This window comes from Phyllostomus discolor, chromosome 3 (genome assembly GCF_004126475.2).
Source record: "Phyllostomus discolor isolate MPI-MPIP mPhyDis1 chromosome 3, mPhyDis1.pri.v3, whole genome shotgun sequence".
In the NCBI taxonomy this organism is placed as follows: domain Eukaryota; kingdom Metazoa; phylum Chordata; class Mammalia; order Chiroptera; family Phyllostomidae; genus Phyllostomus; species Phyllostomus discolor.
In genome coordinates, this window is record NC_040905.2 from 88,276,388 (window position 1) to 88,302,671 (window position 26,284).

General features: G+C 34.2%; 1 protein-coding gene across 2 annotated transcripts in view; it reads left to right on the top strand.

Moving 5' to 3' along the window:
• SLC12A2 (solute carrier family 12 member 2) overlaps positions 1–25,398 on the top strand; it is a 90,365-nt gene extending 64,967 nt beyond the window's left edge. Inside the window, exons 16-27 of one of the 2 annotated variants that reach the window (XM_028531312.2) lie at positions 1,918–2,029; positions 3,635–3,775; positions 6,798–6,904; positions 9,146–9,225; positions 10,890–11,015; positions 13,947–13,994; positions 15,405–15,527; positions 16,971–17,082; positions 18,803–18,889; positions 20,843–20,978; positions 21,292–21,359; positions 22,567–25,398. In XM_028531312.2, coding sequence (XP_028387113.1) covers positions 1,918–2,029; positions 3,635–3,775; positions 6,798–6,904; positions 9,146–9,225; positions 10,890–11,015; positions 13,947–13,994; positions 15,405–15,527; positions 16,971–17,082; positions 18,803–18,889; positions 20,843–20,978; positions 21,292–21,359; positions 22,567–22,702 — 1,276 coding nt within the window. In that variant the 3' untranslated portion in view covers positions 22,703–25,398. The remainder of the gene's footprint in view (positions 1–1,917; positions 2,030–3,634; positions 3,776–6,797; positions 6,905–9,145; positions 9,226–10,889; positions 11,016–13,946; positions 13,995–15,404; positions 15,528–16,970; positions 17,083–18,802; positions 18,890–20,842; positions 20,979–21,291; positions 21,360–22,566) is intronic. The other variant, XM_028531320.2, reaches the window with a different exon arrangement.
• The last annotated feature ends 886 nt before the right edge of the window (positions 25,399–26,284 follow it).

Sequence of the window (26,284 nt, forward strand, 5' to 3'; positions counted from 1 at the left end):
TAGGGTTGGAAAGGGACAAGGACAGTTGCCCATCAGAGTGACGGAAATAATTTGGCTTTGTCTAGTTGCTTCTTATGAAAACCTTAAGGCAGTTCTCATTTCACTGTCTTTAACTCATTGCCCCCACCACTTCCAGATGCACCTACTGCCTCTAACGTCTCTTAGGCGTTTGGGTTATTTTTTTAGGTGTAAAATCAGGTAGCTTCACAGATTTCTCTTATACTCATTTAGGATTTAGCCTTTTTTCTGGTTTGTAAAATATTGTATTGCCATTCCATCTATTTTCTAGCTTTTAATATTTTAATACTATTATATCCTATTGTAAATATTCTTTATATTTTTGTGGTTTTGTGGCTTAAAAGATCCCATTATATCATGGAAATTTTTGAGGAAGGAGTTAAAATGAAAGCAGATGTTCATATCTGTCATTGTTACTCAAAGTCATCCCTAGTATATTTTGCACCATACCTTTTTTGGTGTGATAAAACTATACCAAATTATGTAGCTTTTGTGCTGTGTTTACTATTTAGTAAAGATGGGGACTACTAATTAATTTCCATAGTAATAGGCTATATTGAGTGTAGGTTAAAATACTATAACAAAAAGCAGAAAAAATACAGTGGCTGAATAACAGACATCATTGTTATGTGCTATTCAAGAGACGGATGGTTCATGGCATATTTGTTGCACCTGGTCATTCAGGTTCCGTGTTCCTTGTATCTTCTCAGTCTGCCATTCCCTGGGAGGTGTTTTATCCATGTGGTCAATGTCATTGCCACATCCACAGGAAAGGAAAGGAAAATTTGGAAGATGTCCAGTTTCCTTATTAAAGGACATGACCTGGAAATAGGACTATTATGTGGGCTGTAAATCAGTTATAGGGCTATTTTTAGCTGCTAGGAAGGCTAGGAAATGTAATCTGTAGCCGGGGAGCCCACACAGCCAGCTAAAGCACAGATGGGGACAGTGGGCTGTATTCACCGTGCGGGCCGTAGAGGGTGACCGCACGTTTGATTGCCCCAAAGCATTTCTCCCAGACAGAATTGTTTTTTAAAGTTATGAATGTTGGTATATTTTTCAGTCTTTAGGTTTTCATGCTTATTTTATAACTAACTACCCTAACAATTAATTCAGTGACTAAGGCAGAATTTTTAATCTATTTGCTTTTTGTTGTTTTAATTACATAAATTCTTGTTTTAAAGACGTTTTGCTTATCTGTTTGAACTTATAAAATAGATACCTGAATATTTTTTCATCAAAGATTGATTTCCATTTGTAGTTGGGGAAAATAAATATGAAAGTCATGCCACTGTTGTGTCTTTGCAAAGGCATTTTAATTCAGTTTTGGCTGTACCCAGAATTAATTAGATTTAAAACTTTTAGTTCAAGTAGAAGCCTTAGAAGGCTTTTCTGAACCATAGGTGGTTTTACTCATAACAGTCATAAAAATTAAGCTGGATTAGAAAGGGCTACTATTACAAAGTAGAAGTAATTAGGAAGTGATCAAGCTAAGAAGGACAGTGACCTGTTTTTGTAGGGCCATGCTGTCAGGAAGTTTTGTGAAAGCACTGGAATATTTATTACCTGTAGAAGATGAAAAGTTGTTACATATTTTTAAATCAGTATGGTCCTTTCTGTAACACCTACCAGAATCTCGATGTATTTATTTCCTGTTACTTTCGAAGAACACTTGGCATGATGTTTATTCCCAGAAGGTTGTTTCTGCATTTCCCATACATCAAAAGACCCCGGTTAAAAGTCATCTTTTATGAAAATTCTGTGGCCTGTGGCTTGAGGACAATTCCACAAATGAGATTCTAGCTTAATAATATATTCTTAGAGAAACAATTTAAAATCATGTCCATGTTACCAAAAACCTAAACTCTAATGTTGTTTTTCTATTTAATCTTAAATTAGGCCACAGTGTCTTGTCATGACAGGTGCTCCAAACTCACGCCCAGCTTTACTTCATCTTGTTCATGATTTCACAAAAAATGTTGGTTTGATGATCTGTGGTCATGTGCATATGGTAAGTGTCTGTTTTGTTTTCTATATTAAACATTTTTCACTCCGTGTATATAATTTGTATTATGTGGGGCTTTGTAGAGCTGAAATAATTTGGGAAGGTAAACAAATCTGTTGAGCTTTTTAAAAGGTAGTTATTTTTGTCAAAATATTTTTGCTGCTCAACTGTCTTAAAACCTTATTTCTAAAAAGATACTGGAATTTGAAACCTTAACTGTTTTTCTTATTTATTTTTAGTAGTTTTTAGCAAACTATGTTGCCCTTATAGTATGGCTTGGCTAAGCAGAATAGTTTATTGATGACTAAGGAGCCTAAATGAAATTCAGTGTGTCTTTTTTCTTACTGATAATTTCTCAAAAAGTCCTGGGAACACTAGGAATGTTTACTTACCAGAAAAAGAAAAAGGAGGTTGAAGGAGGTAGACAAATCATGGTAAATATCTAGTATTCAGTATTTAAAAAGAGTAGAACAAATGCTGAATTTCCAAGTTGAAACACTTTTAATTACCCATTAATGTTTGTTTTAACCACAATGAAAAAAGAAATACTAAAAATAGTGGTAAACATTCATCCAAAAGTAGTTTTCTGGGTTTTTTTGGCATCTTTGATATTGAAAATAGTCACTAGATGATAGATTGCCTGTTCTGCACAAGAAATTGGGGTATTTATTGTCAGATAAGCTTTTTCCCAAGCTTAATTGTTCATCTTGTTGTGGCACTAGAAATGTGTGTTGTTTGCCCGTGTCTCGGCCCCTGCTAGAGCTGCTCTTCTACCTAAAAAGCAGCAAAGCCAAAGCCATGTCTTGTGTGTTTGTGTGCGTGTATGTGCAGTGCTGGAAGGACATGTAGAAACATGGATCCTACTTGGGACCTGTCGAGTTTTCTAGTTTGCTTCAAGTTCATCAATTCATGCTGGAATCTTGAGCACGAGAAATTAAAAATGGGGCATTTTTTCTACTAGGAAAGACAAATTATATTTTTCCTTTACTTATTCATGTGTAATTAGGGTGTACTCTTAAACTTATTTTTAGATTTTTTTTGCTTTATACATTTGTATATAATACATTTTATGAATTGTATACAAGGATCAAATGGAATTGCTAGTTAAAACTCATTTCTTACATTCCTGTTTTTCATCGTATAACAGAAGTATGAAGAAAAAGCATTTATATTGTATAGCTCATTCTGATTTTCAGTGATATTCCAAGGTTACTGAGAATTAATAACTCAGACATTTGGGGCAAACAGTAAACAAACTGGGGAACTTCCTGTGGAAAAACAGGAGGCTACTTTTCTCTACAGGATCTCTTCTCCAGACTTAATAATTTCTGATTGCATTTATTTATTGAGAACTTCTTGTCTTTCAGTCTGTTTTTCTTCCTTTTCCTTCTACAGGCACCTGCTGTGTGCCTTAACTATTCCATCAACTCCATCTTTTCATAAGTATTGGAAAGAATTCACTGTCATGAAAATGAACTACTGTTAGTATACTTCTTTTCTGACCCTTCATGTTTAGGCTCCTTGTTTAAGCCCGTGTAACAGCAAGATTTTTGTAATTGTGGAATAGGTTGCTTTTGAATTAAAGATATTATTAATATTTTTACTTTTAAGGGGCCTCGAAGACAAGCCATGAAAGAGATGTCCATTGATCAAGTTAAATATCAGCGATGGCTTATTAAAAACAAAATGAAAGGTTTTTATGCTCCAGTACATGCAGATGACTTGAGAGAAGGAGCCCAGTATTTGATGCAGGTGAATTTCTAATGCCTTTCAAATGACATTTTAGTTTTTTGTAAGCTTTTAAAAACTTATCTAGGTTTCATTCTTCATATTAATACAAATGGTAAACCTTTTTAAATTATTAAAGTAAGCCACTAAGATGTGTTTGAGAGTTAAAGGGACTACAGAAACTGCTTTTGGCTGACAAACCTATTATCTTAGCCTACTCTCTAACCTCATTGGTTTTGTTTGGTTTTGGTAGGGGTGTTAAGTAATGGCAGCCCTTATTTACTTTTTAAAGAAATTCTAGTTCTTTATTGCATTTCTCACTATTTATTAACTAGTACTACAACTTAAGACTTTTATTTCAGTGTTGTGTATGGCATAGTAGACAGATTGAAGGATTTGGAATCAGTCATAGCTCTAAATGTAGCACTGCCACTTCCTTAAATACAGATTTTGGACAGAGCAAGTTAATAAACTTCTCTGAAACTCAGTTTCCTCAGTCCTAGAGGTTGTGGGAAAAAAATGGGTTGATACAGTGTTTGCCAGCAGGTTTTTGTAGGAACCCCTTTCTTAAAAAGCAGCTCTCTCACTGGTGTTAGTTGTCGTTCTGCTTTGTTAAAGTGGAGGAGGGAGGCTCAGAGTACTGTCATCTGAGCCCTTTCAGTTTTGAGTTTCTCAAAACTTGACAAACACAGGGTTAAGAATAGCCTCGGCAATTCTCAGAAATAACAAGGGGTAAGAGTGGCTTTGCTTTGGCAGATACAAAGCTTTATCATAAGACCATAGTGATTAAGAAGTGGTATTGAAGTAGCAATGTAACAAACAGAAGAAATACAGCCACCTGTTGAAGAAGTTTAATATTTGACAGAGGTGGCATTGAAAGATGAGCTGGGACGATTGATTATCCATATGAAAAAATAATATAACAGATCCTTACAAAGACTTCTGTGAAAGACAATTTTTAAAAACTTTTAGAAGAAAATATAGGGGAGAAATTTTTTAATGCGACACAAAAAGCTGAACTATGAAAAGGAGATCACTTATTTTTTAGGTAAAATGTAATGCTTTTGTGTTTATAAAGAAAACATGAAAATGAAAAAGGAAGCCACACACCTAAAGAAGATAACATGTTACCAGCAAAAGAATATGGTTCAGAACATATAAAGGAACACTACAATATAAATTAATGAGAACAAAAGCAGCAAAGGATATAATGAGGAAACCTAAAAGACAAGTAAAAATTAAAACTGCAATACAGTTTTATTCCATACCCATCAGATTGACCAAAATTAAGTCTGCCAATACTAAGTTTCAAGAATTGTGGAGAGCAGATGGAAATCTTTGAACTGTGTGGTAAAGTAGATTGACTTGGCAATGTTCTGCAAATTTGAAAGTGTGTAGATATCCTAGGACATTCCATTCGTAAGTGTATACTGTAAAGAAAATTTGGTAAGTGAAAAAGTGTATTTCAAAGTGCACACCATTATTTGTAATAGTGAAAAAACATGAAAGAAACTTTACCATCAACTGCAAAGTTGAAAATTATGGTATAATAATGCAGAGTGGAATTCTATATAATGGTGAAAGGATATACACACACACACACACACACACACAGGAATAAACTTCAAAAAGTGTTAAGGAGAAACTGCTGGTTAAGGAAAGAATATGAACAATTTCAAGATAAAGATATGTAAATTTATGATTTGCATATATAAATTTAAAATATATACGTATGTTTATCTGTTGGGGTGTCTGACCTTTTGGCATCACTAGATGAGGAAGAGTTGTCTTGGGCCACACATTAAATACATTTCAACACAATCACATAAAAAAATCTCATAATGTTTTAAGTATATTTACGATTTTGTGTTGGGCCATGTTCATAGCCATCCTGAGCCTCATGTGGCCTGTGGGCCACAGGTTGGACACCCCAGGAAATAATGGAATACATAGTAAAAATACAAAGAGGGCATGAAAAAAGATACATAGGTCCTTGGTGCGTGTTTGTAGTGTTTATTAAGGTAGCTGGCAGGTATATGATTATTTATTACTTTATTCACTTGTTTGTGAAATATTTAAAGATTTCAAGTAGACTGTGACTCCTAATCATAAGGTTGTTTCTAATGGGTAAACATTGCTTACTTTCATACAATTTATAGGAACATTTTAATAACTACATTTAATAGATTTTATGAAGGAGATATTTCCTTAGAGCAATGGTCCTTAAACTTCATTATGCATGAGAATCATCTTGTAGACATGTTAAAATACAGGCTGCTAGGCCCAACCTTTGAGATGATTTCAGGGGGCGTGGGGTTAAGGCCTGAGTATTAGCATTTCTAATAAATTTCCACGTGATGCTTTTAGTGCTGGTCCAGTCCAGGCACAATACATTGATATTTCCACTTACAGGAGATATCTAGGATAAGCAAATTCATAGAGACCAGGGTCTTTATGATTCTCTATGATTGATTCAATGTTTACCAGGGTCTGGAGGGAGGTGAGAATGAATAATTATTACTTAATGGTTACAGAATTGCTGATGAGACAGTTTTTGAAATAGGTAGTGGGATGGGTTGTATAACATTATGGATGTAATTAATGCCAATTAATTGTACATTTAAAAATGGTTAAGATGGCAAACTATTTCATTTATTTTTTACCACAGTTAAAAAAAAAAAAACTAAAAGAGGCGCACCCAATGTTGGGAATAGAAATTTAAAATCTTAAAAAGATACAGTTCATTGCATTTTGGGGCATTTTTAGAGGAAGCAGGAGAGAGAGAGGTATCGCCTTTGTTGTTCCATTTATTTATGCACTCATTGATTGTTTCTTATACGTACCTTGATTGGGGATCAAACCTGCAACCTTGGTGTATTGGGATGACACTCTAGCCAACTGAGCTAGCTGTCCAGAGCCTGCATTTGGACCTTTGCTTCTAGGTTTTAGTGCCTGTTATCAAAATATATGACTCAGAATACCACTGTATTATTGATTTTTATCAGACTCAGTATATCTTTAAAGTTGTATTTTTCCTGTATTTTAGGCTGCTGGTCTTGGGCGTATGAAACCAAACACACTTGTTCTTGGATTTAAGAAAGACTGGCTGCAAGCAGATATGAGGGAAGTGGATATGTATATAAACCTATTCCAGTAAGTGTACCCTTAATTCAGTAACTTGGTTCAAAAAATGTTAATTTTGGAAGCTTGCACTGATTTTTGAAGCCTGTTTTTCATATAGTCTCTTCTGGTAGAAGCATAAGAATGAAAAGAATCATACACGGTTATCTGGGTTTTGAATTGATGATCTATTAACAAAAAAACCCTGACTGTTCTGTCTCTTTATACACAGGAGCATTTGCACACATGTACACATAGGCACACTCATATACTCTGGCTTAGTAAGCTTTCTCACATCCCTACAGCTACTGCTCAGCAGAGTTCCTGAGTGTTGTTGGACCCGTCATCCTCTAAGTTAAGTCACTATAATAATATTGGATGCTGAGGGAGGCATTCTACTACTGATATGAACCTCGGAGTTTAGGTTCATTCATATCTCAAACTAATCTTGTAGTTAATCATTTGGCTCATCTCTTAGGTTATTCACATTTCTTTCTTTTTTTTTTTTTATGTACTCCTATGTTTTGCTTGTCCATCCCTTGAAGTGTAAGTCCTTGGTTTACTACTCATTTTTAGTCCTGTTTCCAATGATCTCTAACAGAAGCCTTAGTTTTCATTTACACATCACTTTAACTTCGCTTTTATGGGTTTTCTAGTGGCTTCTTTTTCTAATTTTTTTGCTTTGTCTTTCTGATTTTACTTAGTCCATGTTGTTATGTATTCTCCTCACTGGAACTCCTTGTATCTGTGGATAAAGCACGTAAATATTTGCCTGTGTCACGTATGATAGTTTGGTCTTTATAGAAGCTGCCTTAAAACAATTTGAGGAAGTAGCCAGCTCTCATACTTTTACTTTTTAAAAAAAATCTCTATTGATTAATAAAGTATATGATGAATGTTAAATTGTTAATTATTAAATGCTTTCAGTAAAATTAAAGCTTTGCTGGTTTGTCATATGTTGTGACTACTCTTTGGCTTTGGGTTTATTACTTTTTTGTAAACAAGGATTCATTCTGCATTAAGCCTGTTGCCATTCAGTGGAAGAACCTGAAGTTTTTGCAATTTGAAGTTCTCTTAGTACACAGGTGGCAAACACAAGCCCCATGGGCTGTATCTCACCCTCCACTTTGTTTTATCTGGCCCAGCACCTTGTTTCTTGCTGAGCTCCTTGCCTCTAGTTAAGGAGTTAGTTACATTTATACAGTCCTAAAATTATATTTGGCCTTTTGAAGGAAACCATGAGGCTGATGTGGCCCCCGGTGAAAATGAGTTTGACACCCCTGCCTTAGTAGATTGAGGAGAAGTTGGGTTTTCATGATTTGTAGTCTTAACAAAGGTTCCAGGGTTGGGGGGAGAGATGTGGGAAAAGGCAGATAACTGTACTTGAACAACAATAAAATTTTAAAAAGTGAAAAAAAAAGGCAGTTGTACATTAAAAAAAAAGGTTCTAGAATTTAAGTCTGGTTTCAGTTGTGTATTAGGGTTTAATGTGTATTATTGTATGGGATGCTCCCATTTGTGTTTAAAAAAAATTAAAAGGACATATGAATACATCTCTGCAAATGCATGTAAATCTTAGAACTACTTTTTAAACTAGTTTTATAAAAATTTTTAAATTACTTAAAATACGTTTATCCTGACCAGTCCTGGATTGAGCACCAGCCTGCAAACTGAAAGGCCTCTGATTTGATGCCGGGGATCAGGACACATGCCTGGGTTGCGGGCCAGGTCCCCTGTTGGGAGCGTGAGAGAGGCAACCATTCGATACTTCTCTCATACATAGATGTTTCTCTCCCTCTGTCTAAAAATAAGTAAATAAAATCTTTTTTAAAATACCCTTTCTCCTTTCAGAAGTGATCCCTTCATACTATACAGCCTGCTCTCATTCTCAGTGAAATCAGTCTTCTTTGTCTTCATGTGTTTCTCTTGGTTAGGACTACAGGTTTAAATTAGATATGATGGGATTCCTGAAAGTTGTTTTTCCATAATTTTAGCTTGTTTCCAATAGGAGAAAAATAGTTACTGCTTTAAACAGCTGCTGTAGGTAGACTGTCAGTACTATAAAGATCTACACATAAATAGTTTTCAGAGGTGTTGTAGAAAAGGGGAAGAGAAATGGTGTAGGATATGAAGCTAACATGGCTGTCACCATAATTTTTAAAGCATATTAAAGAATCAGACATTTAAAGCTAGAAGTAATTTCAGAGATCATCAATTAGTGCCTTCATTTTATAGAGGAGGGGATACATTCTTACGATATTTTCTTTTTTCTAGTGATGCCTTTGACATACAATATGGAGTAGTGGTTATTCGCCTAAAAGAAGGTCTGGATATATCTCATCTTCAAGGACAAGGTAAATCTTATTTGAAATAAGTTTTTTATTTTTTTTTAATTTTTTAAAATACAATGCTATTTTTATTTTTATTTTTTATTTTTAGAGAGGGAAGGGAGGGAGAAAGAGAGAGAGAGAAACATCAATGTGCGGTTGCTGGGGGCCATGGCCTGCAACCCAGGCATGTGCCCTGACTGGGAATCGAACCTGCGACACTTTGGTTCGCAGCCTGAGCTCAATCCCCTGAGCTATGCCAGCCAGGGCCGAAATAAGTTTTTTATTTTAAAAATATAAATTACTTTGTTAGAAAATTATAGATTGGGTTGGCCAAAAAGTCCATATGGTTTTCTCCATTTAAAAAAAAGACATTTTAATATTCACCAATAACTTTGACTGATTTGGATATTTTGAGTATATAGGCTAGCTCCCATGTGGTATAATATTGGTAGTTCTCAATATCTCAATTTGATCACTGTCAACCTCAGCTGGTCTACCTGACCATGGAGCATCTTTCAGCAAGAAACTTCACAAACACTTTTGACACATTCAGTCAGTCACAGTACCTTCTCAACACACTGCACAAATTTTTTGCATTTCAGTTGCATTTTTACCTTTGTTGAAATAATAAAGCATAATATTATTTATAGCATTCCCTTGGGTAGTTATTTGTAGTGTTCCCTTTTACTCAAAAAATTCATAGTTTGGCTAATAAATCACATAGTTCTATAATTTGTCAAGATTTTGAATGTGATTGGAACTTGAAAATATTGTCATGTGCTTATAATCGTTATGAAAATTGTTTTGAAATCCTTGTTATTCATCATTAGGATTTCAAGACAGGGATTTGGTTTGGCACAGGGATTAAGAGCACAGGCTTTAGAGTTAAATCTGCTTTAAAAACTCCAGCTCTTTTTCTGAGTAGTTTTGTAGGCTGAGCAAATGTACTGACATCCAAGCCTCAGTGTCCTCATTGGTTACAACTACCTCATGGAGCTGTTGTGAAGACTGAAACGGAGATGTGGCCTGTGAAGCTTTGAGCGCGGTGCTGGCACTGAGCTGACAGTTCTGCTGTTCTCTCAGTGCACACAAGTCACTGATGGGGATTGTGGATAGACAGTCAATTTCCTATTATGTTTATCTTCATGATAAATGTTTTTATGGTGGAAGTTAAATGTTTACTAACTCTTTCTTGAAAGACAGAAAATGAAAAAAGTACTCCAGAATGAAGAATGGTACTTTCACCATGAGTTTAGGGAAGGACTTCATCCCCTAGTTTTGGCTCTGTAGTTACGGGTATTTTTCAGTGTTGTCTGCCAACTTTTGTGTGTAAGAACATTTGTCACAGTTTACATTTTTCACGTGTGAAATGACTTTGAGAGAAGAGTTGGTCCACATTGCATACACCAGTCTTTTGTCTACCAGATTCCTGTGTTTCATGAATCACACTAATTACTGACTCCCTAGCACCGAATTAAAATGCCTGACATTTAACTGTGGCTCAAGAAATCAAAGTGAACAGTCATTTCAGAGCAGATTATTACATTTGTTTACATCAGAAATTACTTATTATAAACTTACTTCGTAATGAACTTTGCTTGAAATTGTCATTTAATTGACGTTATACTATGTTCTTTAATGGTTAAAATAAGATTTAGATAATATTTTAAATGTTTTCATATCTACAGAAGAATTATTGTCATCACAAGAGAAATCTCCTGGTGTTAAGGATGTGGTACTAAGTATGGAATATAGTAAGAAATCAGATTTAGACACTTCTAAGCCATCTGTTGAAAAAACTGTTACACATAAAGGTAATTTCTATTCAAACAAGAAATTTTATTAATGGTAATGTTTTAATTTGGAGAGAAGTAGTTTTTATTATGTAACATAGCTAATAAAATAACCTGTTGTCAAATTTGTACTTTGCATTTCTAATTGTTCAGGTAAAATTTATGGCTTTCAAGAATATCTACAAAATAATTAATTTTTAAGGTATTAAAGTAGATTACAGAACAGAAACTATGTTGATTAAATACCTACTAACATGCTCTTGTATGTTTTTATTTATACTTGCTTTAGAGAAAACATTTTACTTTGAAGCATAAGTTAAATCTGAATTTGGAAAGAATGCATGATAACATTGAAAGGAATGAAGTTTAATAATTAATTTCCTGGGGTTTTTTTTTTTTTGGTAAATCAAGGTATTTAAATACCAGGGGATTTGTTATATGCTGAGATATTCGGTATATTTTTATATCTACTGCATCTGAAGTTGTTCAGGGAAGACAATGTAATAAAAAATCAAGTGCAATGTTATTTCTCAGTTTAGTCTCTCTGAAGAAACAGGCTATTTGTATTTGGTTGCTAAACTGTTCAGCCATAATTACAGGCATAGTACTCCTGGCAGCTATGTGCTTTAAGCCACAAAGAGATTTCCAGATTTCACAAGACTTTCAGATAATTTCATCCACAAATCTATATGTCATGTTTATGAAAAGAGGGATGACTTCCAAATCTTACTCTCCACCCTCACTCTCTTACCTCTGTTTGGTCTAGTATCTCCATCTGTCCTATTCCCAGTTGACATGCAATAAGCAAAAATCTGCACTGTAAATCATCAAACCATATCATATTTTTGATTCCTGTAAACTAATTACCATTCTTTTTCTGAAATTGATAACACTGGACAGTTCCTGTCTCTGAAAATTGATCTCTTCTAGATTAATAAGTATTGATGTTGTTTTTTATTTCTTTCCTCATTTATCTTGTTTGCTTAGAGTAATGGTAGTTGAGAGCTTAGTTGAGACCCATTTTGCTTTTCAGTTCTTTGCTGGCTTGATTATAGTGTCTTTATTTCATCTCAAACTTCTGTAAACTGATTATGACACCACTGTTCTTATGTTCCTGCATTTATGTTTAGTTTATACATTCTTTCATTTCCTCTTTTCTTTTGTCTTTTTCTCTTGCCTAAAACAAATCCTTTACAGAATTCATTAGGAATTAATATATAAAACTATAATGGGAGGGGAAGAAGTAATATTTATTAGGCATCTACTTTGTGCCTCCTACAATTTAGTGGATGTTCTCTATACACTAGCTCATTAATGTGTCACCATCTTAGGAAGTCATTATTTTTATAAAGTAGGAAACTGGTTCAGTACATTTCTATTTATCTCTTTATTGTAAAAATGTAAATACTTTCAACTTAGTTTAAATCAGCTTCAATTTTTTTTACATTTCTGAGCTCTTTGAAATTAATACAGAAAGTCCATAGTATAATTTTTTTTTTATCTTTGAAGGCAGATAATATCAAATATCTACAGGAACAATAATAATTGATACTAGAAAATTAAATGTAGTAATTGAAATGTTTCTTGTTCCATAACAGGCATAAGAAATTAGCATTCAAAAATATCATTAATATTTTTTGTGTTTTTCTATTTATGTTTCTAGTTATGTTCAAAATTAGCATTGAAACTATAGAAAAGAGGATACAATTTTAAAAGTCTTCAGAATTATAAACATTCTGGTATAGTTATCATATAGGCATAGATATTTGGCATGTCTCTCTGGAGTACTGAGGCATGTAGTATACAGGGGAACAAAAAGAGCACCCTTTGAGTACTTATTTTGTGTAAAGCGCTGAGCTAAGTGCAGTAATGTTTGCAATGTAACAACCTTAAGAGGTAGGTATGTTTTTTACAACTGAGGAAAGTGAGGAGTTAAGTCACACAGCCAGAAAAGGGGTTAGTGATAATATTGGAATGCTGGGACTCTGGCTCAGGAGCCCACTGCAGCGTCCTCTTCCCTGTCCAAGTTGGAAGTTTTATATGTCTTAAACAAAGGATGCAAGTTTATATTAAGAAAAAAACATGAGATTAGGAAAACCATTATTAACTCCAAGAAAACATTTATAGGTATTTGAAATTTGAATATAAATGGACCAATTTATGCATATATGCTTACCATATGTATGTATACACACAATGTCATATATTTGAAAAATATCACTCCTGTATAACCTTGTGTTTTAAAAATTTTACTTGTAAAAAAAGGGGAAGGGAGGGGGGAAGAGAGGGAGAGAAACACTGATGTAAGAGAGAAACATCAGTCGGTTGCCTCTTGTGTGTGCCCTGATGGGGTGCTGAACCTGCAACCCAGGAATGTGCCCCGGCTGAGAATCGAACTAGACAACACCAAACTAAGCCACACTGGTCAGGGCTAATCTGGCACTTTGTATAAACTAAGAGACTCTGTCTGATCAAATTTCTCACCATTTCAAGTGGTGATTGTTTTTTACAAATACCAAATATCCATTAAGTATCTCCAAAATTACTTTGTAATCATTTGCATAGTGATGCAGTGGCACATTTAGAGTTTATGTAATATCTTCAATGTCCATTTTTTTAAATGTCATAGTTCTACTCAATGAGCCATAGTTCATCATCTTGTCAACTGATTTCAAATATAAAGGTTCCAAAATTCTGCTAAGGTTTTGGTCAGTTGTATAGGAATATAATTCAGGGGTGAGTGTTAATCAGTAGCCCCATTAGAGATGTCTAAAATATGTTTGCTTTTTGAAATCCTGAACACTCAGTGTAGAAAAGATCGTCAATCCTGATTATTTTTCAGACTCTTTCTTTATACTGTTTTGTTTATTAATGTGCTCTATTTACATTTTTATTATTTTATTAATATAAAGACAATTAACTTATATTTTGTGTTTTTTAAACATAATCTAGATGAGGAAGAGGATGGCAAGACTCCAACTCAACCACTGTTGAAAAAAGGCAGGCATTTTTCATCATTTTATTTTAATCAGTTTTTCATGCTGTTAACTGTTTAACTCCAACCTTATGATTTTCTTTTTTTACCTTAGTTTTTATTTTCATGGTGAGGTGATATTACAGTTACTTATTAAATGCAGATTAGAAAAAATATCATTAGTCCAATTAAAGATTTAAATCATCCCAGGAAAAGGTGACATATCAAAGACAAATTCTTTTAAATCATCATAGCATCTCTGAAATATTCAAATCCAGGAAGTCAACATTAATTCTTTAATTTAAACTGCATGGTTTAGATGATAAGTGGAGACACTGAAATAGGTTTATTCAGTGCCACTGCATTCTTTACCATCAGTGGTAACCAGCCAAGTCCTTAATTTTGATACTAATATATTTTCATTTCAAAAATTACAATATTTCTCACAGTCCTGCTGCGTTTGGGAGATACACAGTCATGTCAACGTACATGAACTTTATGAGAAGGAGATAGAGGTGAGAGTTACGGAGCAGTGTGGTTTGGTAGCCATATTTCATCACGCAAAGTCATTCGTCATGTTTGCATATGTCGTGGCAGCATGAAAAGTGAATGATGGACATACTGCAGAAGTGATCAGATTTCCTCCTCTGGATGTCTGCTTTTAAAAATTTGGTTTAGGAGTTTCATAATAGTCATTTGCTTGCTCACAGAGCTGGTGTTGATTTTTTTTTTTTTTAATTTCCTGGGAATATAAATGGGAACTCCCTTGGTATGTTGTTCTTTCCACTTGTAACATATGGTGGTGCCCTTCCTGGGAGTTCCCACCATCTTTCCGTGGTTCAAAGAAAGATGTGGCTATATGGCTCTAGAATTCAGTGTCACATACGAAGGGGACAAATGCTAGGTAAAATGGGAGTTTTTCCTTAGACTGAGAGGTTTCACTGTGATAATTGTCAGATTGTATTGGTATGTCTTCCACTTCCTTCTGTGTTTCATATTACAGATAACAACATTTTATTTAAAAATTGTTTTTGAGCTTTAAATTACTGAGAAACCACATTACAAAAGAAATATATTCATGAAATAGTCATGAACTTAATTTGTCCAGTTAGCCTAAAACAGCTTTTCAAAAGTCAAAATCCAGCAGTTATAATTTTCTTGATTGGTATTTATGATTTTCTTTCATTCAGAATGCTTCAAAATTCTGGAAATTAGTATAATTTGGATGAACTTAGCTATTGTAAAGATGTATTTATCTGTAACCATCTTAAAAGTATGTTTAAATATAAACAACTGAAAGCTTATGATGGATACCATATACAACTGTCTGCATTATTAACATTTGAATGTGTAAAAGTTAGAAAACTGTATGAATTCAGCAAAAGGGACTTTGATATTTGCTCTTTTACATCTTATTTTCCTGCTTAATCCTTTAGAATCCAAAGGCCCTGCTGTACCTTTAAATGTAGCTGACCAAAAGCTTCTTGAAGCTAGTACTCAGTTTCAGAAAAAACAAGGAAAGAATACTATTGATGTCTGGTGGCTTTTTGATGATGGAGGTAAGGTTGTTAGTATATTTTGAACAGTTTTAAATTTACTGAAGTTGTGGGATCAATACTAAGAATTGACATGTACTCCTCACTGTAGACTCCATTCCAGTTTTGCCAACATTCCTAAAAGCAACAGGATTAATTTCAGAATCAGGTGTCACACATGTTGTCATATATCTCTTCATTGTCCTTCGGTTTGAGAGGTGCTAAGTCCTTCCTTGAGCTTCCTTAAGCTTCATGACCTTAACATTTAAAAAAAATGACAGACCAAACATTTTGTACAATACCACTTAATTTGGGGTGCTTTTTGATGCTTCATTATTAGTTTCAAGTATGTATTCTTGGTAGAAATATCACAAGTGATGCTGTGTTCTTTTGTCTGTATCTCATCAGGTGGCACTTAATGCTGCTTCGTCTCATCACTGGTGGAGTTAGTTTTGCCTATTAAGTAAGGTGGTTTCCACCATGTTTATACACTGAAGAGTTTACTATTTCCCCCTTTTATAATTATAGGTATTTGGGGGATGAGGAGTTACTCTGTGATTATGTAACTGTACCATTGTTACTGAAACTTTTACCACCATCTTTAGCATCCATTGACACTTCTACTTGAATCTATTGTTGTGTTGTGTTTATGGTGGCCAAATGATGAGTTTTCAACCCTATTATTTCTTCCTCATTTATCAGTTGGCATGTTACTGTAAGGAAGAACTTTCTTTTTATTTCTATCTATCCTATTTTATTCAGTGGGATATGATTTGTCATTCTCATTATTTATTTTGATATTCAAATTGTCCCTGACTTCCTGGTTAGTCTGACTTCTGTGTCCCAGTCACTCCTTATTTTCCAATACAGTAAGATGTATTGGCTCTGTTCCAGGCTGTGTTCTGTACTTTCCTTACACCAGCTACTGAGTCACCCTTTATTCAAGGAGCCCTGATTCCTTTTTGTGGGGAGTGGTACTGAGAACAAAGAACAGGGTGTTGGACATGCTCGCTGGTACCAGTATGTCACTGCCCCCAGGTCCTCAGAGTGGACAGATCTGAGCAATACATACATGTGTGTCTGGATGTGTGCGTATAGATTGAAAACCAGTTCCAGTCTGACACTGCAGGGTTCGGTCCAGCTTCTCTCTTTTTGTTTCTAATGTCAGTAAGAAATGACACTCCCATTAGCTTTAATGAATATTCTCATTTTCCCAGTCTTCCTGCATGTGACTAATCCCCCAGCTTGGCCAGGCCCCCATCCCATGTCACTGAGCTCCTCACGTGGGCCCTGACTCCACTGGGCCTCCCTCCTAGTCAGGCCTGCCTATGGCTCTATGACTGAATCAAGGAAGGACAGAAAGAAAAATTTTGTTTTATATTGAGTTGTTGTAAACATATTGTTAGAGACCTAATTGAATTAAAGGTTTTTCATTAAGTAATTTCTTGTTATATTTTTATGATGCAGGTTTGACCTTATTGATACCTTACCTTCTAACTACCAAGAAAAAGTGGAAAGATTGTAAGATCAGAGTATTCATTGGTGGAAAAATAAACAGAATAGACCATGACCGAAGAGCGTAAGTATACTTTAAATTGAAGAGCATTTAACTAGCAGTACTTTATTATTACTGTATAGATTTCATAGGATAAATGTTAGGCAATCCATAAAATGTCAGTCATGTTGCTTTGTTCTATACCAAAGCTGAACATTTTCAAATAAAACCTCATTCTTTTTAATTCGGTCTTTATTTTTAAACTGTAGGTACTTAGTTTTCCTGATATGTAATATTTTTAATATATTGATATTTTAGAAAGTATTAATATTTGTCATTAAAGTATCAAGCAGCTTTTTTTCACATCAGCGAGAAATTGCACAAAACTTACACATGCACACATAGGCTACATTTTGTAGACTCTAGACGTCAGAAACGCAGGTGCAGTTGTCATCCGCCCCTTATTTGTCTGTGCCGTCGCCAATGTAGTTCTGGCCTCAGTGCTTCTCTGAGTGCTTTGTGTGGTGTCTCTGGACCTTTTTAGCATGTATTTTGCACATTGCTCCCAATTTCATGTTTGGAAAGCAGAACTTTGATTTTATGATTCTTCTGCCCAAAATACTTGATAACTTTTTCTGTTACATACTTTAGACAGTCTATGCTAAATGTGACAATCAAGGTCTTTTATAATGTGTCCCTCTATTCCCCCAAGATGTGCCTTATACTTCAGTTTGCATTTCTGCACCTGCCCTAAATATGCATATGATTTCAGACTTTCACTCCTTTGCCTACTCTACTATAAACAGAGCTTTACTTCTCTATTAAAATACTCCATTCTTAACATTCAGGACAGTTGTTACCTTCTTCCTCACACCTTCCCTAATTTTTTCCCTTCCCCTCCACTAGTTGTTATATTTCCTTCCCAGATCACGATACACTTGATACCACTCATTGTTTATTTTCCTGTCTTAGATTTGAGTTTTGTGGGTCCTATAACAAACACACAGCAGGCACTTAGTAGATTTATACCAGAGTTCAGCTAGGTGTTTACTCATTTCAAATAGTGAATTATACAAGAAGTAGTAGAAATAACTTAAAAATTAAACTTGTTGCTCATCTGTTTCCTAATATCTTAATTTAGAATATTCATGTTATTAAAAACAAAATTCTGTTTTATTTGCTTTTCCTGTTCATGTGTTTCAACTTTGCTGTTGTTGCCACCAAGGTATCATTGCCAGCTATGCTGCCAAAAAGGCATTTACTGAGAAATCAGAGGCTTGTTGAAGCTCCTTTCCCATGCCTGTCCAAGTTCATTCTCGCCCCACAACCCCGCAATACTGTGTACTTAATCTACCATCAGTTGTTATTGCTTCAGTTTGGTCCCAAATGTCACATTTGAGCCTTTTGAGGTATGCATTTGGCATGGAGGAAAGAACTATCCAAAAATAATTAGACAAATAACTGTTTACTTGTTTTTACTGAAATCCATATACTTAAAATAGTTTGACTAAAGTTAATTTTTCAAGAACTAGCTACATTCAGATTTCATTATTAATACCTTTCTCTGTCCATTATTGGATACTAGGAGAGATTCAGAGAAAGTGAAAGAATATAACACAAAAGTCTCTACTCAGGGAACTTGAGACGTCAACCTTGTGAATGTATCCAGATGGACTTGTTTAGAATGTGATAGGTATATTTCCTATAAGTCATGCTTTTCAGATATACAGATTCAGCCCTAAATAGAATAAAACTACTTATATACAGCCTTCATGTATCTCAGCACTCTTTATTTTTGTTTTAGGATGGCTACCCTGCTTAGCAAGTTCCGGATAGACTTCTCTGATATAATGGTTCTAGGAGACATTAATACTAAACCAAAGAAAGAAAAGTAAGTTATTGAACAAATTACTTTTGGATACTTTTGGGATAACCTACTCAGACACTCCAGTAATAGATCATTCAATTTAAACTAATATGTGGACCTTTTGCCTGCTGTTACTTACATTTGAAGTCAGCTTTCTAAATTTAGCATTGATAGTTGGCATGCTTTTATAATAGGTATCAAAGTAAGTCTAAGGGCCTTAAATTCTCAGAGTTCAATTACCACTTTATAAGTAATTTCTGAAAATTATTAATGCTACAGAAATTTCACATGGTTCTTCAAATTTCCATGGTTTCTGCTCACACTCACTGTGACCACCCAGTCCCTACTCCACATACAAATTACTTCACACTGTTTTGTTTTATTACTAAAATAGGAGAATCTAAGAGTTTGCCTATAATAATTGCATTCAAAATTTTCAAGATTCAAAAGTAGATTTGTGGAATAGTCTATCTGAAAATGGTATATAGTGATTGTTATAGTTATATGTATATTACCAGGCAGAATTTTAATTATTCTCAGATAAATGTTGTATAAATGATGAAGCTGGCATAAAGAATTCTTTTCAAATAAAAAATAATGAGGTTATACCTTGTAAGGATGTACTGAGGGAGAGATTTATTTCCTCTTATACAACAATAAAAACCAGGAGCTTTGTATAGACCTGATACTTGAAAAGGAGTGTTCAGGATTCAGTTCCAGTGTGTGCGAGGAGGCTTCCCCACACCAAGCAATTTTCAGACACCAGCAGAGCATCGGAGAATTCAACTCAAGTAGGACACTTTCTACCCAGAAATAGAATCATATTGCACAGGTAAAGGGCTGATCCTCATAGGAACTGCCCTCTACTTTTGATTGTAGTCACAAGCCCAGGCTGTTTACCTGTACTTCTGACCAGCTGGCTATAAATCAGATGTTCACATGACCCCCTCTTCACTGTCAGTTTGCTAGAATGTCTCACAGAACTCAAGAAAACCCATTTACTCACTAGATTACTGATTCGTTACCAAGGATATTAGAGGATACAAATCAATAATCAAATGAAGGGCTACATAGAGCAAGGTTTCCAACAGAGGAGCTTCTGGCCTTATGGGGCTTGGGGCCTGGCAAGGTGGCACTTGGAAGCATTCTGGTCTCCAGATAAAGAGAGAAAGGGACCAATGAGCTGTCCTCCCCAGTTTTACAGAGGATTCATTACATACTTGTGATTGACTGCATCACTGCTCAGTAGCAACTGACTCAATCTGGAGCACCTTCCTTCTTCTGGGAGGCTAGGGGTGGATGAGGGGAGATGACTGAAAATTTCAATCCTCTAATCACAAGGTGGGTTCTCCTAGCAGTTTGCCCCTACCCTTGGATGGGGTCCAAAAGTCATCTCATTAACTTTATAAAAACCTTTATCACTTTCAACACTCAGAAAATTCCAAGGGTCTTGGGAGCTGTGAGCCAGCAACTGTAGGTGAAGACCAAATATCTTATAAATCACAGTATTGCAATACTGAAAAAATGTTCTTCAAATTCATAGAGGATTGGAATGCTGTTCATGTTCTTTTACTATCTTTTGTCCTATTAAGTATATTTGGATCTAGATATTAATTCTGCATCCTTAAATATTTAGTACTTGCCCACTCCTCCCTTCAAAATGTTCTGATGCCTCTTCTTACACTACTTTCATTTAGTGGTGGTGCTTGCACTGGGAAGGCCTTTGAATGTTTTGAATAAAGGGGTAACACAATTTGACTTACTGCTCAAAGGGATCATTCTGGCTACTGTGGTGAATATTTACTTAGGTTTGGGGTGGGGTGGACATAGGAGCAGGGGCAGATAAAGAGAGATCCGTAGAGTATGGAGGGGGGCACAATAGATGGAAAACACTAATTTTTTAAATTATAATTTTGTGTTTAAGATCTCATCGTTAAGTAATACAAAATAAGATTGTTATTATTCTTTCTTTTAAAGTATTATAGCTTTTGATGAAATGATTGAGCCATACAGACTTCATGAAGATGATAAAGAACAAGATATTGCAGATAAAATGAAAGAAGATGAACCATGGCGAATAACAGATAATGAACTTGAACTTTATAAGACCAAGGTATTCTTTCTCTTTTGCTTACTTTTCATTAACTTTCCATGTTATTTTTAAAAAATAAGACATAAAAATAAGTATCAAGAACTACACTTTGTTATTTGGTGGGGGGGAGGGTGTAACCAGTGTGTAAATTAAATCTACTTTAAGTTGGGTTTATATGTGGACATTATAAATAAATAATTTTTAAAAATTATGAAACTGATTTTTATTATACCAAAATTGATTTTGGTTTCTTTTGTATACTTCAGTTTTATGAATCACGATAGATTCTAATTTTGAAATGGTCTAGGAATGACTTTGTCTTGTTTAATTGCAGACATACCGGCAGATTAGGTTAAATGAATTATTAAAGGAACATTCAAGTACAGCTAATATCATTGTCATGTAAGTAATACCTGTACTGATTGTCTTAAGTATTTATTTTATGACAGTGCAATTAGGATTAATTTCTATACCAAGTACATATCTTTTTAACTCCCATAATGACTTAGTAGTTATAAGGAGGAAAAAACAAGCTTTTAAAAATACACTTTTCTTAAAGCATATGGAGAAATCATTTAAGGTAGGAGGAAAGAAAAATCTTTAGCTCATGAATCTAAATAATTCATCGTCATAGTTTGTTTTGGATTTTTTTTTCTTTCTCCTTTGTCCCACCTTTTAACTTCGTTTTAGCTTTGGAAACAGTGTAGTGTAGCCATCAAGCTAAGGGGTATGATGGCCCGAAGTTTAAGTTTGGACCCAAGCATCTTCTTCATAGAAATAATGAAGTTATTTGGAGAATTAAATTTAAGAAGTGGTTTCTGTCTGAATCCCACTCCAAGTTCCCACAGACTTTACAGACAGACACATTGTCTTTGCAGTGAACACAGATGCTAATGCTCACTCTGGCTTTCCTTCCACTAAGCCAGGTTAGCCTGGTATTACTTAAACCCAAATTTTCTCAGTCCTGGCGCCTGGGTCCTTAAATAGGTAAGGAAAGCTCAGGCCTTCAAAAACACACCAAATGATTACGTAAAATAACACCAAAGGATTGTGCTTTTGATTAACAACAAACATTTAATGCACCAGAAAATTTTAAGTTTTGCTCAATGATGATCAGATATCTGTATTGGAACATGCTAAAACAAAACATATTGCTAGAAATCGAGAAACACTACAGAGCATACTACTGCCCCCATCTACAAGTAGAAGTGAAAGCTCAGAGAGAGAAGATACAAGTAATATGTAGAAATAATTATGTTTGAATTTTACTTACTTTCTAAATTCAGATAGAAACATACTTTTCTTCTAAAAGAATTATATACTTATTGAAGAAGGGGAAAGTAGGGGTTTGATGTTAGGCACTAAATGTGTTATGCTATTCTAATGAAAAAAAATGTTTAAACCTTTTGTTCAAAGTTGAAAAAGTAGAAATAGTGTTATGGGAGTACAGTAGTTGCTATACTATATGCAGAGTTTCCCTGCACTTAAAAATATTATTTTACTACAGTAATTTTTAGTTACTATATTGTGACATAATTTAATTTTTATTACATTTTATTCTTTTCAACTTAAATGCATTGCTGAATTTCCTTTCTCTTTTTGATACCAGGAGTCTCCCGGTTGCACGAAAAGGTGCTGTGTCTAGTGCTCTCTACATGGCGTGGTTAGAAGCTCTATCTCAGGACCTACCACCCATTCTCCTAGTCCGTGGGAATCATCAGAGTGTCCTTACATTCTATTCTTAAATGTTCTATACAGTGGACAGCCCTACAGATGGTACTTCATTGCCTAGTGAAGTAACTGAAATCTTCAGTGACACGTTAACATCACAATGGTGAACTGTGACTTTTCTTTCACTATTTCATTAATTTGAAAGCACACAGGGAAATTTGTTCCATTGATACGTGTATGGAGACTTCAGTTGTAGTCAATAATGTGTCTCAGTTTTCATGGTGATTCCTTGTTGTTGGACTAAAGCTCATGAGAGTAAAGTTTTTCTTTGCTACTTGAATAGCAATAAAAGTGTGTTATTTTTGATTGATGAAAGGAATACAAAAAGCCTTTAGCCTTGCGGTGCCTTCTGAAAATAACCAAATTTCATCCATATATTGTCTTTTATAAATTTATAGAATGTCAAACTTTGCCTTCAGCCATTATTTTTTATTTTTAGTCTCTTTCACCGTAAAATAAAATGGACACTGCTTTTCTTCTTCCATTGACCAGTTTAATGTTGAGTACTGTATGTTTTCTATTATTTTTGTAAAGGTATATGTTAGCTATTAAAGGTGAAGGTTAGGGCAAGTTAATGAAAAATGCAAAAAAAAATGGGAACCAAAAAGTGACCCAAGTTTAGGTTTGTATAAATATATATAAATGTAGACCTAGCAGGGACAAGCCCAATAAACCTTTTTTTTTTTTTTAACTTCCAAGTGGCTCATACTTCTATCTTTATTCAATTATTATTAAAGCCTTAGGGAAGGTTGAAGATTTATCCAGTACTAGATACCAACGAAAAATTATATATTGTCATTCTTTGGACAAAAATCCTCAAGATCATTTGTATTTATTAGAAGAGTGATTTGTCCTAGAGTTTTTCTCAAATCTGAGGGACTTTTAAGAAATGCTAAACAATTTTTCTGGAGGAAAAATACTGTCATTTCATAGAATATCTCAATAAACACTACATGGAATTTCACTACACCATCCTTTATAAATCATTAAATGTTTCATCAAATGGTTAAATGGACCACTGGTTTTTTAGTGAAATGTTTTTAGGCTTAATTCATTCAGTTGTCAAGTACACATAGTCTTAATTAATATACTCAGGTTTGAACAGATTATTCTGAACATTTAAATCTAATCCACTCTTAATACTTTAAAACTTGTGTTAAGAAAACTGCCAGTTCGTGCTTTTGAAATGTCTGTTTTGACATCAGTCTACTATTACAAATACGACAGTGCATATGTACTGTTAGTAAAAGCTTTATATACAATTATTAATGTGAAATTTTTCATTTTTTATTCAAGGAAGGATTTCCTAAAAACATTTCAAGGGATATATATCTACATGTCTGTATGTGTGTGTGTGTATATATGCATACACAGATGCATATATGTATATATAATGACATTTATGTTGCTGGGTTTTTTGCATTTTAAGTGATCAAGACTCATTAGATTAAAATTTTGTTTTAATACACAAAAGTTCAAAATTAGATAGAGACAGGTTTCCTGGAGAAAAGAGATGATCATTTGAAGGGCATGTCATTCACAGTTACCATTTAGTTAGAAAGTGGAGAACATTTCATCTAAAGAGTGGGTTCATTGGTGTAAGTTATAATGGTGAAGAATTTATGCAGGTTTTAATGAATCTTGATAGAAAGCTATAAAAATTACTACTGTTGTTAATAGTGCAGTATTTTAGCTGCGTGAATATGAACTAAGTTAATATAAAAATGGAGATCTGATAATAATTTTGAAATCAGAATGTTAAGAAAATGAAGTAATTGTTTTTCCAAAATATTTTTTCCTACCTATAACTCACAGCATTGTTGCATTTATTACAGTTTTTGTAGTATTTGGGGGTAAAGACGGTAGAAATGTCGTATTACTCAGTAAACAATATTTATGTTTGAATTTTTTAAATGGATAATAGGGCATGAACTGAATGCTGCTATCTTGAAATGTGCACAGGTACACTTACTTTTCTTTCCGTGTTCTCCCTGTTCAGAAAACATCATTGTGATCTATACTGCAGGAACCAAATGTCATGCATCATACATGTGTATAAAGTACATAAAATATATCTAAGTATGCATAATGGGGAGGGTAATATTCTCTGTGAAGTAATGTAAGAAGCTTTTCACTTTTTAAAAAATGCATTACTTTTCCTTAACACTAGATACCAGGTCAAAAATTTCAAGGTTATTGTAGTGCTCTAATAAAGTTCAATAATTAGTTCTTAGAGTTGCTAGATAGTGTTAAAGCTATTCTACTCTATTTTATTTATACTAAATTCGATTACTTTAGTGTCTTTTTTCAGTTCTAATCATTGGTGATAACTTGGAAACTAATTATGCAATGGCATTTGGCAGTTCATTATTTCTATAGGTAAAAATTCAGTGGGATTAGCGGTGGTGAGATAATTATTAATAGTTAATTAAATCAGATATTTATTTGTTCCATTATTTCATTGGTATTTTAGGTTTCCTTTTACATTCTTTTTATATGCTTTCTGACATTACATATTTTTAAAGACTATGGAAATAATTTAAAGATTTGAGCTCTGGTGGATGTTTACCAAGTTTGAAAATGTCATATTTTGATAATGCTGTACTATAACTGTCACACAAATGCTTTTCTAATGTTTTAACATTGAGTATTGCAGTTGCTGCTTTGTAAAGAGGTTACTGCAATAAAGGAAGTGGATTCATTAAAACTATTTAATGTCTACTCATATATTTTATAAATCTATGTCAACTTTGGTTTTAAATTATTGTTGGTATGTGAGTTTTTAAATGGCTTTTACCTTAATATTCATGCCTTGGAATGATCACTATTGATGCTGATAGTGTGATTGAGCCACATAAGATGTAGCTCATTCTGATTTTTAGGAAAATTATTTATCTTTTTAAATTTTGCTTTATCTTTGGTCCAAATCATGCATTTATGGATGAGGAAACTAGAAAATTAAATGGATTCCTAGTTCCTGAATATAATCTGATTCTTTCCTTTCTAACATACTTGTAAAACTGATTTACAATTTTTTCAATTTCTCATTTCAACATTTTACAGTAGGTATGTTATATATGCTGGACAGCTATTTATCCCTTTTTTACTCTTGAGAAAGCAGCTTGGAGCAATATAGGGAGTTTCCCAAAGTCATGTGGTAAATCAGGTAACGGATGTTGGCCTACCGCCCAGGTCTCTATCTCCAGGGACATCTCTGTCATGCATTTACTGCTCTCTGAACCATAACTGAGAGGGCTGTGCTGGACTGTCACTTCCAAACTTTCTATACAGGTAGAAAAACACAGACTGACTTCAAGCTGCCTTAATAGATCTGAAGCCAAATGGATGTGTCCATTGTATAATCTTTGCTTCTTGCTTTTATTCTCTTTGGGGAGTTAAAAAAGAATTCAAAGGCCAACTATGAATGTGGCATTTCCTAATATCAGGAACGTAACTCATCTTTGATCGAGCAGGGTTTTTTGTTCATTCACCAGAAGAAAGATAAATGTAATGTCTTTGATATGTGTCTGTCTTTGTGTAGCAACAAGATGTTTATAGGGTTTGAGCAAATAGTTGGTAGTTTTATGTTTAACTGT